Source organism: Arachis hypogaea, chromosome 13, assembly GCF_003086295.3.
Source record: "Arachis hypogaea cultivar Tifrunner chromosome 13, arahy.Tifrunner.gnm2.J5K5, whole genome shotgun sequence".
Classification (NCBI taxonomy): domain Eukaryota; kingdom Viridiplantae; phylum Streptophyta; class Magnoliopsida; order Fabales; family Fabaceae; genus Arachis; species Arachis hypogaea.
Window position 1 is genome coordinate 137222365 of NC_092048.1, and position 19711 is coordinate 137242075.

The following is a 19711-nucleotide window of genomic DNA, read 5'->3' on the forward strand; positions in this document are numbered from 1 at the left end:
ATTTACGTTTATAAGAGAGTGTGAATTATTTTTTTAATTTAGTTAATATAATTAATTTCTTTTATAATGAATTATTTTTTTAATTTAGTTAATATAATTAATTTCTTTTATAATTAATTATTTTTTTATTTAATTATACTAAAAGTTAATTCTAAATTTAATAGAAATCAGATCTCAAAAATTTCTCTCTCATTATTATTATATACATTTATAATTTGATCATTTTTTCTCTCAAATAAAAATTTTAAATTTTTATATTTTTAATTTTAAAAAAATCTTAAATCACCTCAACATATTTTATAAAAAATAAAAAACATCTTAAATCTGATAAATTTTTATTTTGTTGAAAATTAAAAAATCTAAAATTATTGGTTCATGACTTACAGAATAAAATAATAAATGATAATAAATTAACATCAATTTATTGATTATGAATATTATATATAATTATAAATATTATACGTATAAAAATACGGATGTTAAATTAGAGAATTTAACAATTTCTGTTATACAACTCATATTTTACATATAGACTATTATAAATTAAAAAAATAAAAAATAAAATATAAACAAAAAGTAAGAAATAAAATTTTAAAAGTAATTATTAACTCGTCATATTAAAATCAATAAATAAGCATACGTATGAATAGTAAATAAAAAATATTAAATTATGACCCTTTGGTGTACATGTAAGATAATCTAAAATATATAACAAGACACGTAGTTTAAAATTTAGTAATATTAATTATAAAAATTTGTTAATTATGAATACTATATATATATGAAATTATGAATGTTATGAGTATAAAATTATGGATGTTATAATATAAAATTTTGAATATTATGTATATTTTACCTAATTATGAATATTATGTGTCTGAATTTCTGGATGTTATGAATAAATTTATAAATTGAATAAATTAATTTAGGTATTTGACATTTTTTTTTTCAAATTTAATTATAGTAAAATTTGAAAATATATATGAATAAAAATAAATCATTTTCACATTGAAAAACATGAAACAAATTTTTAAATTATCGAAGACGGTGATTTAAAAAATTATACGTTGATTTAAATGTATAATGTCTTCAAAAAAAATATTAAAATATTTTGAATCATAATTTATTAGTATATATATAAAATAATTTAAAATATATAATAAAATATAGTTTAAAATTAAATAATATTAATCGTAAAAATATATTAGTTATAAAAATTATGTGTATGAATATATAGATGTTATATAATAAATAAAAAATGTGTTTTTGTTATTATAATATAAATTAACTACCATAAATATAAATGATGTGTATTCATTTAATAAAAATATAAATTAATAAATATATGTATTTATAATATGTTATTTAAGATATGCCATTAATGCTTTTATATACATTAAATATTACAATAAAAAAACATAGGCGCGGGTGAAAGGATTACAATTAAATTTTATTCATCTCATTAAATAAAGTTAAAAACGGAAAATTTTAGCTGATTTTGGTCCTAAATTTGGTTCCAAACTTTTTCCTTATAACTAGATTACTGATAATTGAATTTGAATCTATATTTGTGATGTCTAATTAATAAATGCACAAAGAGTAGCCGGTGTTCATGATTAAGTAGCTAATGACATGAAGTATGGAATTGTACCTTTCCAATTTTTTATTAAATATCTTTTTTTATATCTTTTTTTATTTTATTTAAAAAATATAAAATGAGAAATCATATTTTATCAAATATTAAAAAAAATTGAGAGGACCGATTGCTATGTAACACTAAGCAAACGAAATAATTTCCGTAGGACATGTAAAGGCTAAAACATGTTCTGCCTCTAACAATGAATCTATTCCATGACTCACTAAACATAGTTAAGCAAGCAATTGAGATTCATATTTCTGCTTAGCTGTAACATAATGAGGCTTAACAAGCAACTAAAATTCCTCCTTGCTTTAGCTACCCGCAATTGTTGAATTTAGTTTAATGGATTTTCCTCGTTCATGAAGAAACTTTGTTGCTTGACACAAGTCATGATAATGATAAAGATTTAAAGAGATTAAATTAAGAATTGTTTTAATAAATATATTAAAAATTTAAAATTTTTATATTTTTATAAAAAAATTTAATTGATAATCGTAACATTTATCTTTTTATCTTAAAAATAGATGTTAACTAAATCCAATAAATAAAGATAAATATTAGAAAGTTATTAAAATTTATTGTTTTTGGCTATTATTTAATCATCAACTCAATTTTTTTAATCTAATTCGTTTAGTTTAGTCCAATAATATATTTTATCATATACTTTAAAACATCGATAGCTGACTAATGGTTAAAAATAATAAATTCTAATCATTTTCTAGCATTCGTTATAAATAAATAGAATAAAATAATATGAATGATTCAAATAATTTGTCTAAGATATGGATCAAATAGTATAATAATCTCCCAATTTCATCTAGAAATATGAGATTCCAGTCTAACATTGGGGAAAAAAAAAGCACGGCTCACATTTTGTCCTGCCATCATAATTTGTGAGTAAATATTCATAGTAGTCCTTAAGATTCGTGCAAATACTCAATGTAATTCTTAAGATCCCGATTTTTTCATTATAGTCCTCTAGATAGAGCTTCGAGCCCCTAAAGTGGTCCCTGGGCATATTTCTGGTGATGAGTCATCATTGGAGTGCTGATGTGGACTCGGTTTGCCACGCTGGAGGGGTCCCAAACGTCGTCGTTTTGGTTTGACGCCCTTGATAGCCAAAAACGATGCCATTTTGATGTTATTTAGCATGAAAAATAGTTTTCTCTCCAATACAAACTTCATTCGTCTCTTCTTCTTCCACCCTCAGTCTTCATCTTCGTCTCCTCATCAATGGTGTAACCGTAAGGTTCTAATCACTTGGTTGAAAAAGTTGAGAGAAGAAGAAGCAAGAGGTTTTCGTTCTTTCCCTTCGTCACCAGAAGCAAGAGGCTCCGACTTTATGATCAGAATTCTCCTCCCTTTTTTTTTTACTTTGCATTTTTGATTCAGTGTTGGTTGATGATATGCAAGTTGTTAATGTGTTTGAGGCTCGGGAGTTTTGGTGTCGTTGTAGTGTCTAGGATTTGAAGGTTGGCCGGGGTTTGTAGGATTGCTCTATTTAACCCGAATGAAACAGGGATATCGTAAATGATGTATGCAGGAATGGTTCAAAATGTGTTCTTGAGGTGTTGATGTTATTTTTTTTATAATGCATTAGTAGGCTTTCAAATTCTGCCTGTATTAAGTAAAAACTTTAAATTTCTTGCATATGGAAGAGAGGTTGGACATCATATTTCATAATGGGAGTGACTTCAAAAAGAATGTAGAAGGGATTATGATTTATTCTCCGGACAACAAGGCATGTTTAGGTTATCTAGACACTAACACTCTAGATGTCTTCTTCATACGGAACTACCATAAGGAGTTTGGGTACAATGACAAAAAGCATTGCTGGTGGCATGTTCCTGAAAAAGGCTTGGATAATGTGTTGAGAAATGTAAACAGTGACAAAGAGATAAGAGAGATGGTGAATTGTGCTAGGACAAATGAAAAAATGATTGATGTATATTTCGAGTATGGAGTATCAGTGTCGGAGGTGTTAGAGGGAGGTAACACAGTTGTGTACTTGGATGAAGATGGTGGAGAGTGGTGTAATGCTAAAGATACTGATGTTAGTCCCCAACTGATTGAGACTCATGCACTCATAGTTGCTTCCACCCCAAAGGTTGTACCATCACACTCCAAAACCACAGTTTACACTACATTTGAAGTCACACAGCCACCACCAGTGTCAAGGACAGCTGGAGACCTTTACATGCAGTTTCTGTGGTGAAAAGGGACATACGAAGAGAGGCTGTAAAAAGAAAAGGGATGCTGATGCTGCCGCTGCTATCGAGGCGGCTAAGAAGAAGAAAAAGGATCAAGATATCCTGTGCCTGAGCAGCCTATTGAGTAGCCCCAAGACGGTTGTCGCCAAGCAAATGTAAAAAGCAATCCCGTAGAAATCGAGATAACTCAGCCTATTGCTTATGAGTAAGAGGATTCTCAAAAGATAACTAAAATTTTATATCTTTAGACTTTTATTATTTTCGTGGATCAATTATACTTAATGCCAACTTTTTCTCATATAGAATCCTGGACTGAAAAGACCTTCGAAGCTGTCACCAAGAAGAAGATCCTCTCTGCCGCCAACCTCACCAACAGTGAAATCCTTGCAGGGTACATCTTCAGCAATAGCTACAAAGTTTGTCAACTTGATGAAGTTCATCCCAATGCCAGGATTTAAGCCACCAAGAAAGAAGAACTGAAGACTTTAGATAAATCTACTTAGGAGTTTATGTTTTGTGTAATTAGTCTTTTCCCTCGTACAATGACTAGATGGTGAATTGTGATCCAAAGGCCATTTTGAGATGCCTTTCTTTTGATGAAACTACAGATAGCAGCATTCATGTTTCTTGGCTACCTTTTATCTTTGTCTTTTGTTGTTTTTTGATAAACAATGGAATTTATCTTAATACACTATCCTTTGTGGTTTACCAATCACTTTTCTTGCCTTATTCGGCCTTTACTGATTACGGTTCATTTCATTCACAAACATAAATAACAACAGTTTCATAGTTAACAACATTTTCATTCCATCAACAAGCAGTTTTTTTACATCTGTTGCTAACAGGGAACCCTAAACCACCAACTCATTCATCATTTACAATACAGGATCACCAACAACACTATCAATACAAACACAGCTAACACTAACAACTGGGTAATCACTTTTTGCATATGGACATCTTCCTCCAACCTCCGAAGCCTCCAATCAAAGTTCATCTTCACTTCATAATCATCACCACAAGATTCTGACTTATCAACCTGTTCCTCATTCACAGAATTTGCCCACACAAAAAGCCCGCACCATCTCTTCGCACTTGTCTGTAACCAACAAACAATCAAAGTTCAAAGAGGAACAACAGAAGAACAGTGAGGAGAGAACAATCATAACAACACAAGTAATTATTCTAACCCACATTATAATTGGGGCAGCCATAAAACGGTTTGTTCGGATTCGAATCTGTGCCAAACCATCTGAGAACCGGTCGGCAACCACAGCCGCACCATTTTGGCGGGCCCGATCTTCTACTCTTCATTTGCGTTCTCATCTGATTCCAGCTAGATGGGAACGAACAGAGCTTCTACCTGCAGTGCTACCACCACCCATCATTGACATGAGTAGCGGCTCCAGACGGAAGTGTATGAAAAAGAAGAGATGAAGTGTATGAAAATTTGGGGATTTAGGGTTACATATAATAGGAGGGACCAACGTGGGTACAAATTGAAAATTAGCCAGCTCAGCTAGCCGTTTGACCCCTCCAGCGTGGCAAACCGAGTCCACGTCAGCACTCTGGTGATGACTCATCACCAGAAATATGCTCAGTGACCACTTTGAGTGCTCGAAACTCTATCTGGAGAACTACAATGAAAAAATCGGGATCTTAAGAATTATATTGGTTATTTGCATGAATCTCAGGAACGACTTATGGGTATTTACTCTATAATTTGTCGATTTGGGACCAATTCATTTTTGGAGTGTGATATTGTTACTTTTTTGTATAATTCTTTTTAAAATTACCCTCCGTCTTTATTATTTTGTTTTCAATGGTAATACCGTAATCGAAAACTTTTGTAGTAGTTTAAGAGTACAAGAATTTGTTAGCTGTACATTTAATTCAATTATCAAAATTATTTATTAGTGTAAAATACATATTAAAATCATTCATTTCTGTTATCAGAAGATGCTATTATATGAAGATACTATCATGACATAATAATTATAAGTTGAAAATTATAAATTGACCCTTGCCTTAGCTTATTATTGTGCTGTATTCTACACGACTTAAATGAATGAGATCAACATCAGTGACTGCTTTCTAAGCATGAAGCGCGAGACAAAGTAGCTGCCAAGCCACGCACTTTTGAGGCAAAGCTAAAAAATTGTGTGTAGTTAGTTATCTTAGCGTTATAAAAGGCACTCTCACCAGCACTGTGTGGCATATATCAAAAGCATAGATTGGTTAACACTCGAAGAGTTCAATAGACATAGCCTTCTTGACAATGGCATTCAACTTGCCAGTCTCACTCACATTCTTCTCTTTATTGCTCTTAGCACTTGCAAATGGTTCTAATGCAGGTAGCATTTCAGTCTATTGGGGCCAGAACGGTAACGAGGGCACGTTGGCCGAGGCTTGTGCCGCAGGAAACTACGAATTCGTCATCATAGCCTTCTTGCCAACCTTCGGCAATGGCCAAACCCCCATGATAAACCTGGCTGGTCATTGTGATCCTTACAGTAATGGTTGCACCGGCTTAAGCTCTGATATCAAATCATGCCAGGCCAAAGGCATCAAAGTCTTGTTGTCTTTGGGAGGTGGCGCCGGAAGCTACTCAATTGCGTCTGTCCAGGACGCGCATAACGTGGCTACATACCTTTGGAACAACTTCTTGGGGGGAACTTCATCCTCCCGCCCTCTCGGTCCTGCAGTGCTCGATGGCATTGACTTTGACATCGAAGGAGGATCAAACCAGCACTGGGACGACCTTGCCCGGTTTCTTAAAGGGTACGACAAGAAGGTGTTGATAACTGCCGCGCCTCAATGTCCATTTCCTGATGCTTGGATAGGAAACGCCCTCAAATCGGGACTCTTCGACTATGTTTGGGTCCAATTCTACAACAACCCTCCATGCCAATACACTGCTGGAGGAATTGGAAATCTTGTAGCTGCATGGAAGCAGTGGACATCAAGTATCCCTGCCAACAAGATATTCCTCGGCCTACCGGCTGCCCCAACAGCTGCAGGCAGTGGCTTCATCCCTGCAACTGCCCTTACTTCCAGTGTACTTCCAGCAATCAAGGGTTCTGCTAAATATGGTGGCGTTATGCTGTGGTCCAGGTACTATGATGTTCAGAGTGGCTACAGCTCCTCCATCAAGAACCATGTCTGATACCTATATTCCTGTCATGTACTCTGTATACTTATCCCTGTCCTGATGTATGTTCAAATATTTGTGTCTATAATATGATTATATTTTGTGATGATCTATAACAAATTAAAGAAATAACACACCTGTGAAGAGTGCAAGTTTGTTAATAAAGTATTTTCAAAAAAAGAGTAAGAAAAAATTAATTTATAGACATCACTGCAACTAAAAAGGGACATTTACAAATAAGAGTAAAAAATGTATCCTATTTCACCAAACAGATGAAGAGACATTTACAGTTTTCTCGTTTTGCCATTCAACCATAATCCTCTACTTTTGTGTGGGAGAGGATGGAAGACTGCTACTTGTTACTTGTTAGTTACACAAAAAAGAAAGATTAAAATTACATGTTAGAAAAATGCCAAAATCACCTCTTCCCTCACATTAAATTAAAAAACAAAAAAGGAAGCTGAACAAACTAAAACCTTGATCAACTTGCCTTCTCTCATCAACAACATCCACTTGAACGGTTGAACCCCATCCTTAAGTGAAAAGCTTGCCCACAATAATTCACCTTTTGGTACAGCTACATGACGAATAACTATTTTCTCCGCCAGAAGCAACTGACTTTGCCTCTCGTTAATCCGGCTCAAAATAAACATCAAGTTCGAGACTAGTCTATGATAAACTTCATTTCCAGTGTGCATCCCTTCACATATAACATATTCTAGTTAGATGCTTGGATAAGAATGAAGAGCAAGAGTGTGGTTAGGGAGAAGGTGGAAAGTAGAGAGAACGGAATTTGGAAGGTAAACCCATTTTCTCAATTTTGTTGCACCGAGCCAGGTGTCAGATAGTAGTGTTCAACTATTTCAAGTTCCATTTTCCCAGTTGCAGCTATACTAAACATTCTACGGTTGATGAAAAAAGTATTTGAAATTCAAGCAACAAATACAACTTCAAACACCTAATTATCTCATATTCTCATTTACCAAATTCATGGAGATAGTTTCTCAAGTCAAAACAATGGACAGCTAGTTATTTGAATCATATTCTTAAGTTGGCATTGAAAAAATGAAAAAGCAGAAGAAAACAAAATCTAGCAGTATTAAATGAAGTGATATCAAAAGGCACCTTAAAAAGCTGGAACTGATCAAGCAGTCTATGGTGGAGAAGGAATTGTCCTATGCTGGAATAGTTTAACTAATGCTCTGCGCTCACAATCCTGCATAGATTAACGGTAAATGTGCATTTTTCAGCTTGCGGACTACATTAATCTCTTTGAAGCAACAATCATCAAAAGGGTCAGAAATAATAATTGACCAAGATAAAGTTTTGGCCAACTTAATATAAGAGGGAAGTGGCTAATAACATGAATAGTGGGTATAGTAGGTATCTAAGATTCAGAAACAGACAATTAGCAGAGGCTTAAATAATAGAATAAAAAAGATTAATGAAGTAAACGTTTCACAATAATGAACAATACTTGTATTTACTGAGAGCTAGGGTAAATTATTAAGTAATACCAACCAAGACAGATATTTCTGTGCAAACTAAATAAAAAGAAAGATTCCATTGACTAATAAGCAGTACGATGAAGATCACATAATACATGCAATGAAAAGTAAGTACTGAACACCAAAAATACTATGAATGTTATAAATTTTGAGTAAAAATTCACCTTGAACATATACAACTGAAATGGTCTCTCTGGATTCATTCTCCTCAATTTCAAATAAGTATAAGCAAAGCTTAGTTGATCTCGAGAAGTAAATCGATCAACTTCATTGAACCAAAGGCATGAAAATAAATTTGACATTGGTGTATGTGCCCTTATTATCAAGGAACCCTCAGGAACATCTGCAAAATGAAAGACTCATCAGTAGGAATTATAATATGCACAATTGGGAATATAAAAACTCCAAATGAACAAGGTTTTGAAGATGACGCACAACTTGGAAGAGGATTATTTGGGTTTGAAGGATCAAACTTGGTTAGGCCATCAGATTGGTAAACTTTAAACTGTTGGTCAATTGCCGTGTGGTTGTACTTGTTTAAGCGTTTGTTTTGGAGTACCTCATCCCAGACACAGTGGCGATCATAATGATTTGAAATGGCAAATTCAGCATTCCTTCGCCACAAAAAATATTCAATGATCAACATAGGATCAGCATTGAGTCTCATCTTGCTGTCAAGCCAAATTGAATACCTATCAAACAACGGTTTACAAAGTTCAACCAACATTACAATGAGGAATAGAAGGTCAAGCAACTCGGATTGCAGGAAATATTTCAAGAACTACCTAGAATTTGGGAAGAGGCGGTGAGCTAAAAATTTTGGCACCTTGCCAGTCCTCCGCATGTCTTTGTATGGCAAGTTTTTCACAACTACTACTTTCCATAGGCCAATATGCCCTCTTTCATCGGGACTGTTCCCTTCTGATGAAAGTTTGGATAGTGTTTGTTCATCCAAGAACATCACAAAACAAACATTGTTCTTTGAATATTGACTAATCTGCAGCAATGGACATATATAATGTTTTCTGTATGATAAACAGGTGCTTTATAAAGCTAAGATGCAATACATTTCACTATCAATAAAATATTGACGGAATCAAGGTTGATATTTAAGTTACATTACTTCATAGTAAGTGTAAAAAGAACAAATGATACATGAGTCCCAGGAAAGGCTAAGGCGGCTAGACCAAACGAAATAAATAAATAAAATAAAAAATCATCAATTATTGCCAAGAACAAAAAAAGCAATAGCTTTTTATGTTCCTTTTCCTTCTGTTTCTTTTTATTTTCTTATGTTCCCATATTTATTACTCTAATTCTTTACACAAGTGAATGCTTTACCGAGTTCATACATGAAACAACAACACATATGACATTTATGCTCTGACTTAATATCTTTTATGTACATATATTTTTCTCGCCCCGATGAATGACATCTTTATCAATTTATTGAACTGACATATGATTACTAGGTATCTTCAGCAAGCCTGTTTTCATAATGAATTATTTGCAAAACACCAAACAAAATATTCAAAAACAGGTAACATAATTACCAGTCTACTTGTAGGCCTCCGAAGAAAATCGGAGCTTCCAAAAATGCAAGAAGAAACTGCAATCTTACACTTTGACATGTATGCCTTATCTTTTTCATCTAAATCAAATCCAGTGCTTGAATACCCTGGTGATCCCTTGACAAAACCACAATGAACCATTTGGTTTTTGGCATAAAATGACTTTTCTCTCTCCTCAAGAGTCTGATGTCCTCCAAATCGAGGTTCAAACAAACCACTATCGGATGTTTTTCCTTCTTGTTTAACATAATCTAGGGAAAACCAAGTGAAATTCATGTAATTCTTGGGTTCAGCAAGGCCATCTGCTGACTTCAGAAATTCAACTTCACAAGGAAAATCTGAAAGAAAGATATCGAGGAAATTATTGGGGCAAACTGAATTTAGTCACTGACTTAGCTTACTGAGGAAGGTCCAACAAAATTATGCTAATAGATAATAAACAATGCTGATTTAGTCAACAGAACTCGAGCACTATCAAGTGACATTAAAACCAGGTTAAAAATCTCATGTGCTTTGAACTTTGGAAGTAATCAACATATGTTACTATGACAAGAATTACATTTGCATGATAGGATTTGGTAGCTTATCAAATATGACTGTAAGACATAACAACCACATAAATTCATTCTAACAAAACTACATCTGCCATTATCTAAGAAATGCTCCACTATCTTTCTGACACCTTAGATGTATCCAGGTCCTATCGCTTTCACCAGCAACAATCTAGGTAGCTGCTCACTATATTCAGCAACTTCATATAGTCCAGTATTGCTTTTCTAAAAGGTGTTAATCAACAAATCTTCAATTATAAAGAGGGTGTATCAGTGTATGAGGAAGCAATGCATAACGGAAAAGAAAATGAAGTGCCTATTCTAATTCATTAAACATAATGTAACAATAACTGAAGTTCAAGGCAAGAAATCTTACGCTTCCTGCGCTTGCTTTTAGGTGGTGGTTTTCCAAATTCAGATAATGAAACAGTTTCTTGAAGGTTGAGCTCTTTGTGTATACTGTGTAGGTTAAGCTCTTCATGTTTACTGTGTAGGTTGAGCCCTTCCCGTATACTGTGAGTCGCTGGGAACCTAGATTCCATTTTAGCTGTAATAGAACCATCTAAGAGAAATATAAGTGAAATTTCAGAAAGTTGAAGTTTTTCTTTGACACATCTTGCTACAAAATTCATATAACCTTTAAATGAAGCTGGAAAAAAAAGCCTATATTCAAGCCTCACCGTGAACAAACATTTTCAGGCCACAAACTGTGAAATAAACTGAAAAGAGTGCAGTAAGAAGGAGAAGCCAACGCGAAAGTCTGTGTTTGGTAATCCGACCAAGCCTTCTACCACGACGCAAGATTCGCGAGCCATGGTCACTTTTACCAAGAGAATTGACAACCGCATCAATAATGCCCCTTCTCTCGGTGAGCAATTCACCATTGTTTCTATAAAGAGCCATTCCAAAGCGCTTCCCAAGTTTTAGACATAGACTGGTTCATCTGTTAAAGAAAATAGGAAACAAGTCTTCACCTCTTAAATTTCTACAAACACACAAAATTCATGCATAGTTAAATCCTTGAAATAGTTAATATTTAGTAACTTAGATGTTGATGCATGCACTAAATTTGACAGCCTTATTACCAAAGTGAATCAATATTAAAACAAGCACATGCAAAATATCAAGCCCAAAATTGATAATCAATTCTTCTAGCTCCTACAGCTACAAGCAGCTGGCATGAAAGGGAAAACATTCAAGGAAAGCCCAACCACAAATAGCTTCCAATTGGATTATCCATTGAAATTGGAAAAGCCAGAACATACGCAAAATGAGAAATGAAAAGATGAGAATGCTACAACTCACAGGGATTAGCCAAAAGAGCAATGCAGGAAAAGGCGAATCTTCTTCTTCCCCAAGGTGAGATCTTTGTGCAAGGAACAAGAGTCAAACAGTGGAATGAACACCAAAAACGGATCCTTTGAGCAAATGGGTGAGCGAACAGAGGAACAGACAGAGGGATGAGGATCTATGGTGCGTGATGCATCAGCGGAGCACAGAAGCTGGTGTGTATTTAGTGGCTTTTCTTCATGTGAGTTGTTAGTGGGTCGTGTGTTGCCAAATATCACGATCCGAGCTTTTGATTATCAGAAAGTTTCCATTTTTATTCTTATTACGGTTTCTTTGATTCTTTCACAGGTTCTTACTTCCCTTTCTGGGACCCCTTTTTCTTCTTCTTCCTCTTCCTTTTTTTTAATATTAATATTATTATTTTCTTTTCATTTGTCACAGTTTTGTTTGACACCGACACGGTAACGAATAGTATACAAATTAAAAAATAAAGCAGAGATTTTGGGTAAACAAGTGAACATGGTTCTGGAATCTGGACTATGACTATTGCTAACCCTGATTTGAGGAAAATAAGATGAGCAATATTTTTCATTAACAATTTATAATTATTTTTTAGGGTAAATGATGTTATTGAATAAAATAAATCTCTAAATTATACAAATGCAATATTTGAGATTTAGTTACATCATTGTCATCTTTCATATTTATATAAACCACGTTGACTTATAGAATTTTTACATTTTTTAAAGTAAACCGCTGTTTTATTTTAGTTCAAGTGAAAAATTCTACAGAACATTTACCATGTATATATAATTTGACAGGTCTCATGGCATGTAACACGTCCCTAAACCCTCAGCTATATATTTTAAGAAAAACTATTTTTTATACTTTGTCAATTTCAATATATTTTACATAGATATTTAATTATATATATTGACGCATAATAAAATAAAATAAGAGAAATATTAGGGCCAGCAAAATTTGTAATGTATAGCTATCAATTAGCCATCATCAACATTTTTAATGGTGTGAGATGACATCTAACGATGTAGAATTATTCATTTTTCTTTTGATAGTTAAGTGCTGGTCAGATTTCAATAAAAATGCTGATTCCTAAACTTTCTCATAAAATAATTACTTTCTATACTAATCAATCAAATTGTCAATTAAAAACGAATTTAACTATTGTCTTATGGTTGAAGTTATATGAGTAAAAAATAATAATACCAAATTTCTAGAGTTTTACATATATACATATACTTGTAAACCCGCAACCCTTTACATAGTTAAAAGATGCAAATTTTTAAAATTTATTTTCTGCAAAATGTCAACAAATAAACTGATGATTAATTGATGACAAAAATAATAAATTTTGATAACTCCTTGCATTACTCTAACAGTTTTTCATAAGGCTTGTTTTTGTTTTAAAGTTAAATTATTACAGGACAATAAATGTTAATATGCTCCCAAAAAAATAAAAAGTGCAATACTATTTAAATTTTAAAGCATAGATCTTAAATTTTAAATTTTAAATTTTGAATTAAAAAATTTAACTGTTAAAATTAAAAATTTAAACATTCTAAATCTTAAATTTTAAATTATTAATCATAAATTTTAAATATAAAACATTATTCATATAAAATATAATAAATAAAAAATTAAAATTTATTTAATTAATATGGAGTATAATATTTCATATTTAATAATAAACGTTTAAGGAAGATCCTTATAGGACTACAAACATACCAAAATAGTATCAAATGAATAAGAGAGTAAAATTTTGGGAGGTCATTGTTCATAAGTAAATTAGTGAAATCATGGGAGCATATAGGAAAAGGTTGAATGCAAATGCCTTTAAAATTAGTTTAATTTAATTTAATTAGCATAAAAAATAGTCATTCAATTTTCAAAATCATCATCATGACAGTCTAAAATGGTGACAATTGTGACACAAGAAGGATGGATAAAGGAGAACAGTAAAAAATATAAAAATAAATAAATCCCATATTCTAATAATTTATTGAAAATTAAAATATATCATAATGCATAAATTTAGTAAACTATAAAATTCTAGTTGCATTTAAAAATAGAAAAAGAAGAAAATATTCCGTTACACTCGAATCTTGATTTAATTTTTGAAATTTCAATTGCCTCAATTTAGTTCTTAAACTTTTTAAATTTTAATGACGTTAACCGTTATTTTTATCATAGAATCAATTGAAAAGTTTAACTACATTGAGGCCATTGAAATTTTAAGGACTAAATAGATATTAAAGTGTAACTTGAGTGACCAAATCCAATATTTTCTCTAAAAGAATAGTTTAGTTTTGGACTAATTCTAACTAACTAACAATGACCATTCCATGCAACACTATTGTGTGCCCGATAATGTTCAACCAACAATTGTTGTCTAAAATCTTCGGCTTCTTTTATTGCTGATGAAAGCTTTTCTTGCTCCCGCTCTTTTTTTCTCTTTTTCGTACAAATCTCTGGCTTCTTCCTCTGACTTTGTTAGTTCTTCTATTATATCGAGCAATTCCTGTTTTTCTTGGTTCAAAGCTTGGATTTCTTGATCCAATTTTGATTTCTCTTTTTTATAAAATTCTTCCAATTGTTGTTGCCTTTTCTTTGCTTCCGTCATGGCATCTTCCATAAACATTGCGGCCAATTTTTCCATCTTCTCAAATGCTAAGTGCCATTCACCCAACATTGCCTCACACTTGGAACATTCTTTATTCGTCTTCTTACTTAGCCACTCCGAAATCGTAGAGTCGGCATCCTCCTCTTCCTCTTCCTCTTCCTCTTCCTCTTCCTCTACTTCTTTGAATTCATCATCACTTGTGTGAACCTCCTCCCCCTCCTCCTCCTCCTCCTCTTCCTCTTTGAATTCATCATCACTTGTGTGAACCTCTTCCTCTTCCTCTTCCTCTTCCTTTTCGTGGTATTTTCCATTATCATGATCCTTTTCTTCTTCTTCTCTTTTGGCGGAATTTATACCGGTTTTATCAGAACAGTAGTTATTACTGTCAACCTGAAAATAACACGCAGTTAATTAATTCAGATCACATGGCAAAGGATATGTATTTTCTATGGAATTATGTTTGCAGTCATAAATAATTTACTTACAAAGAATAAAAATCGATGGAGGCAGCAGAGGAAGTATGCGCCAGTAACAAGAAGAGACAAGAAATACATTAAGAGAGTTGGATTAACAAAGATGGATCCCTGGGGAACCGCAGCAGGCATAACCATCACCAGCAACCTCTCCAGAATGAAGAGAATTCTCCCTACCCACGGTGACATCTCAGTGGTGGCCACCGCGGTATAGAACCACCGGAACACGTAGAATGCGGGCATGATGGTGTAGGTAAACAGCACCAGATAAATAAACGACCACGTGTGAGGATCATCAGTGCTAGGGCAAGTGGCCACGTTGTGTGCTGCACATGACCACCATATTGAACCAGTGACGATGGCGATGGAAACCAACGTAATGCGCTCCATCAACAAAACCTTGAACTCAACATCTGACCTTTCTTTTTCTGTCATTCTGTTTGCCATTCTTGACACTGCTTAACAAAGGTTATTAGATTAAAGAAGGTGAAGCACTCAATTAGGCTCTTCTCGCTTATTTATAATCTCAACAATCATATCTACATTAAAACTACTTATTTATCTTATCCTTTTTTTTTTTGGGTAGAGTTATCTTATCTTTTTTTTTTGTATTCTTATCTTATCATATTTTATCAAAGAATCACTTGTATTTCAAAAAGGCTATCAAATTAAAACACAAAAAAAAAAAGAAAAAGGAAAAGGAAAAAGTACCGAACACCAAAAATACTATGTACAATGTTATAAATTTTGAGTCAAAATTCACCTTGAACAATGGTCTCTCCGGATTCATTCTCCTCAATTTCAAATAAGTATAAGCAAAGCTTAGTTGATCTCGAGAAGTAAATCGATCAACTTCATTGAACCAAAGGCATGAAAATAAATTTGACATTGATGTATGTGCCCTTATTATCAAGGAACCCTCGGGAACATCTGCAAAATGAAAGACTCATCAGTAGGAACTATATTATGCACAATTGGGAATATAAAAACTCCAAATGAACAAGGTTTTGAAGATGACGCACAACTTGGAAGAGGATTATCTGAGTTTGAAGGATCAAACTTGGTTAGGCCATCAGATTGGTAAACTTTAAACTGTTGGTCAATTGCCGTGTGGTTGTACTTGTTTAAGCGTTTGTTTTGGAGTACCTCATCCCAGACACAGTGGCGATCATAATGATTTGAAATGGCAAATTCAGCATTCCTTCGCCACAAAAAATATTCAATGATCAACATAGGATCAGCATTGAGTCTCATCTTGCTGTCAAGCCAAATTGAATACCTATCAAACATCGGTTTACAAAGTTCAACCAACATTACAATGAGGAATAGAAGGTCAAGAAACTGGGATTGCAGGAAATATTTCAAGAACTACCTTGAATTTGGGAAGAGGCGGTGTGCTAAAAATTTAGGCACTTTGCCAGTCCTCCGCATGTCTTCATATGGCAAGTTTTTCACAACTACTACTTTCCATAGGCCAATATGCCCCCTTTCATCGGGACTGTTCCCTTCTGATGAAAGTTTGGATAGTGTTTGTTCATCCAAGAACATCACAAAACAAACATTGTTCTTTGAATATTGACTAATCTGCAGCAATGGACATATATAATGTTTTCTGTATAATAAACAGGTGCTTTATAAAGCTAAGACGTAATACATTTCACTATCAATAAAATAAAAATGATAGAAACTCAGGTGCAGTCGACCTCACGAGAACTTGATAGCTGAGAGCGGTTAGATAATTTGACTGGTTTGACTAAATTTCCATCTAACTACTCTCAGCCATCAACTTTACGTGAAGTCGACTGCACCTGAGTATCCACCAAATAAAATATTGACTTAATCAAGGTTGATATTTAAGTTCCATTACTTCATAGTAAGTGAAAAAACAACAAATGGTACATGAGTCCCAGGAATGGCTAAGGTGGCTAGACCAAACGAAATAAATAAATAAAATAAAATAAAAAATCATCAATTATTGCCAAGAACAAAAAAAGCAATAGTTTTTTTATGTTCCTCTTCGTTCTGTTTCTTTTTATTTTCTTATGTTCCCATATTTATTACTCTAATTCTTAACACAAGTGAATGCTTTACCGAGTTTATACATGAAACAAGAACACATAGGACATTTATGCTCTGACTTAATATCTTTTTATGTACATATATTTTTCTCACCCCGGTGAATGACATCTTTATCAATTTATTCAACTGAGATATGATTACTTGGTATCTTCAGCAAGCCTGTTTTCATAATGAATTATTTGCAAAACACCAAACAAAATATTCAAAAACAGGTAACATAATTACCAGTTTACTTGTAGGCCTCCAGAGAAAATTGGAGCTTCCAAAAATGCAAGAAGAAACTGCAATCTTACACTTTGACATGTATGCCTTATCTTTTTCATCTAAATCAAATCCAGTGCTTGAATACCCTGGTGATCCCTTGACAAAACCACAATGAACCATTTGGTTTTTGGCATAAAATGACTTTTCTCTCTCCTCAAGAGTCTGATGTCCTCCAAATCGAGGTTCAAACAAACCACTATCGGATGTTTTTCCTTCTTGTTTAACATGATCTAGAGAAAACCAAGTGAAATTCATGTAATTCTTGGGTTCAGCAAGGCCATCTACTGACTTCAGAAATTCAACTTCACAAGGAAAATCTGAAAGAAAGATATCTAGGAAATTATTGCGGCAAACTGAATTTAGTCACTGACTTAGCTTACTGAGGAAGGTCCAACAAAATTATGCTAATAGATAATAAATAATACTGATTTAATCAACAGAACTCAAGCACTATCAAGTGACATTAAAACCAGGTTAAAAATCTCATACGCTTTGAACTTTAGAAGTAATCAACATATGTTACTATGACAAGAACTATGTTTGCATAATACGGTTTGGTAGCTTATCAAATATGATTGTAAGACATAACCACATAAATTCATTCTAACAAAACTACATCTGCCATTATCTAAGAAATGCTCCACTAACTTTCTGACATCTTAGATGTCTCCAGGTCCTAACGCTTTCACCAGCAACAATCTAAGTAGCTGCTCACTATATTTCTGCAACTTCATATAGTCCAGTATTGCTTTTCTAAAAGATGTTAATCAACAAATCTTCAATTATATGTATGAGGAAGCAATGCATTATGGAAAAGAAAATGAAGTGCCTATTCTAATTCATTAAACATAATGTAACAATAACTGAAGTTCAAGGCAAGAAATCTTACGCTTCCTGCGCCTGCTTTTAGGTGGTGGTTTTCCGAATTCAGATAATGGAACAGTTTCTTGAAGGTTGAGCTCTTCATGTCTACTGTGTAGGTTGATCCCTTCATGTATACTATGAGTCGCTGGGAACCTAGATGGCTAGATCCCATTTTAGCTGTAATAGAACCATCTAAGAGAAATATAAGTGAAAATTCAGAAAGTTGAAGTTTTTCTTTGACACATCTTGCAACAAATTCATATAACCTTTAAAGAAAAATGGAAAAAAAAAAAAAAAGCCTATATTCAAGCCTCACCGTGAATAAACATTTTCAGGCCACAAACTGTGAAATAAAATGAAAAGAGTGCAGTAAGAAGGAGAAGCCAACGCGAAAGTCTGTGTTTGGTAATCCGACCAAGCCTTCTACCACGACGCAAGATTCGCGAGCCCTGGTCACTTTTACCAAGAGAATTGACAACCGCATCAATGATGCCCCTTCTCTCGGTGAGCAGTTCACCATTGTTTCTATAAAGAGCCATTCCAAAGCGCTTCCCAAGTTTCAGACATAGACTGGTTCATCTGTTAAAGAAAATAGGAAACAAGTCTCCACCTCTTAAGTTTCCACAAACAATAAACTATCCATAACAAACACACAAAATTCATGCATAGCTAAATCCTTGAAATAGTTAATATTTAGTAACTTATATGTTGATGCATGCACTAAATTTGACAGCCTTATTACCAAAGTAAATCAATATTAAAACAAGCACATGTAAAATATCAAGCCCAAATTTGATAATCAATTCTTCTAGCTCCTACAGCTACAAGCAGCTGGCATGAAAGGGAAAACATTCAAGGAAAGCCCAACCACAAATAGCTTCCAATTGGATTATCCATTGAAATTGGAAAAGCCAGAACATACCCAAAATGAGAAATGAAAAGATGAGAATGCTACAACTCACAGGGATTAACCAAAAGAGCAATGCAGGAAAAGGCGAATCTTATTCTTCCCCAAGGTGAGATCTTTGTGCAAGGAACAAGAGTCAAACAGTGGAATGAACATCAAAAACGGATTCTTTGAGCAAATGGGTGAGCGAACAGAGGAACAGACAGAGGGATGAGGATCTATGGTGCGTGATGCATCAGCGGAGCACAGAAGCTGGTGTGTGTATTTAGTGGCTTTTCTTCATGTGAGTTGTTAGTGGGTCGTGTGTTGCCAAATATCACGATCCGAGCTTTTGATTATGAGAAAGTTTCCATTTTTATTCTTATTACGGTTTCTTTGATTCTTTCACAGGTTCTTACTATCCTTTCTGGCCCCTTTTTCTTCTTCTTCTTCCTCTTTTGCTTTTTGTATTAATATTATGGAAAATTCTCCTGTGCTGAGTGAAGATCCATCGGCACCTACTGAGGATGCATGTCGCTGAAACGCGTGTCTAAGGATGATGCCGACAAAAGTTATTGTGGGCC

General features: G+C 33.7%; 3 protein-coding genes across 12 annotated transcripts; 1 reads left to right on the forward strand and 2 right to left on the reverse strand.

The window, feature by feature from the left end:
• The first annotated feature begins 6127 nt into the window (after positions 1 to 6127).
• On the forward strand, positions 6128 to 7703 carry LOC112791925 (acidic endochitinase). The gene has a single exon (XM_025834966.3). It carries the CDS (start codon positions 6128 to 6130, stop codon positions 7013 to 7015), a length of 888 nt encoding a protein of 295 aa, XP_025690751.1. The 3' UTR covers positions 7016 to 7703.
• LOC112791924 (probable hexosyltransferase MUCI70) lies at positions 7184 to 12465 on the reverse strand. 4 transcript variants are annotated; one of them, XM_025834962.3, is made up of 9 exons: positions 11936 to 12465; positions 11311 to 11573; positions 11007 to 11192; positions 10062 to 10417; positions 9294 to 9505; positions 8944 to 9200; positions 8673 to 8851; positions 8126 to 8216; positions 7184 to 7700 (listed from the first exon to the last, which is right to left on the reverse strand). In XM_025834962.3, exons 2-8 carry the CDS (start codon positions 11531 to 11533, stop codon positions 8154 to 8156), a joined length of 1476 nt encoding a protein of 491 aa, XP_025690747.1. In that variant the 5' UTR covers positions 11534 to 11573; positions 11936 to 12465; the 3' UTR covers positions 7184 to 7700; positions 8126 to 8153. The 4 variants fall into 4 exon arrangements, with proteins under 4 accessions (XP_025690747.1, XP_025690750.1, XP_072068850.1 ...); XM_025834965.3 differs by having other exon boundaries at positions 11007 to 11177; positions 11936 to 12427; XM_072212749.1 differs by having other exon boundaries at positions 11007 to 11177; positions 11311 to 11615; positions 11936 to 12303.
• A 1447-nt stretch (positions 12466 to 13912) lies between these two features.
• On the reverse strand, positions 13913 to 19660 carry LOC112791926 (probable hexosyltransferase MUCI70). 7 transcript variants are annotated; one of them, XM_072212752.1, is made up of 10 exons: positions 19204 to 19660; positions 18558 to 18820; positions 18267 to 18433; positions 17339 to 17694; positions 16407 to 16618; positions 16057 to 16313; positions 15798 to 15964; positions 15047 to 15489; positions 14829 to 14951; positions 13913 to 14768 (listed from the first exon to the last, which is right to left on the reverse strand). In XM_072212752.1, the coding sequence occupies exons 4-8, from the start codon at positions 17630 to 17632 to the stop codon at positions 15466 to 15468; spliced, it is 954 nt and encodes a 317-aa protein (XP_072068853.1). In that variant the 5' UTR covers positions 17633 to 17694; positions 18267 to 18433; positions 18558 to 18820; positions 19204 to 19660; the 3' UTR covers positions 13913 to 14768; positions 14829 to 14951; positions 15047 to 15465. The 7 variants fall into 7 exon arrangements, with proteins under 7 accessions (XP_072068853.1, XP_025690752.1, XP_025690753.1 ...); XM_025834967.3 differs by having other exon boundaries at positions 13913 to 14951; XM_025834968.3 differs by having other exon boundaries at positions 13913 to 14951; positions 18267 to 18418; positions 19204 to 19625.
• Positions 19661 to 19711: the final 51 nt, after the last annotated feature.

What these genes read in the sequence shown, in the direction of transcription:
- LOC112791925 (XM_025834966.3), top strand. Translation starts at nt 6,128, where the DNA reads ATGGCATTCAACTTGCCAGTCTCACTCACATTCTTCTCTTTATTGCTC.
- LOC112791924 (XM_025834962.3), bottom strand. Translation starts at nt 11,533, where the DNA reads ATGGCTCTTTATAGAAACAATGGTGAATTGCTCACCGAGAGAAGGGGC. An exon ending in GGAGGCCTACAAGTAGACTG is followed by an intron (nt 9,506 to 10,061) that starts GTAATTATGTTA and finishes CCATTGCTGCAG; the next exon opens with ATTAGTCAATATTCAAAGAA. An exon ending in AAATAATCCTCTTCCAAGTT is followed by an intron (nt 8,852 to 8,943) that starts GTGCGTCATCTT and finishes TTCATTTTGCAG; the next exon opens with ATGTTCCTGAGGGTTCCTTG.
- LOC112791926 (XM_029297258.2), bottom strand. Translation starts at nt 15,469, where the DNA reads ATGACAGAAAAAGAAAGGTCAGATGTTGAGTTCAAGGTTTTGTTGATG. An exon ending in TCCATCGATTTTTATTCTTT is followed by an intron (nt 14,952 to 15,046) that starts GTAAGTAAATTA and finishes TGTTATTTTCAG; the next exon opens with GTTGACAGTAATAACTACTG.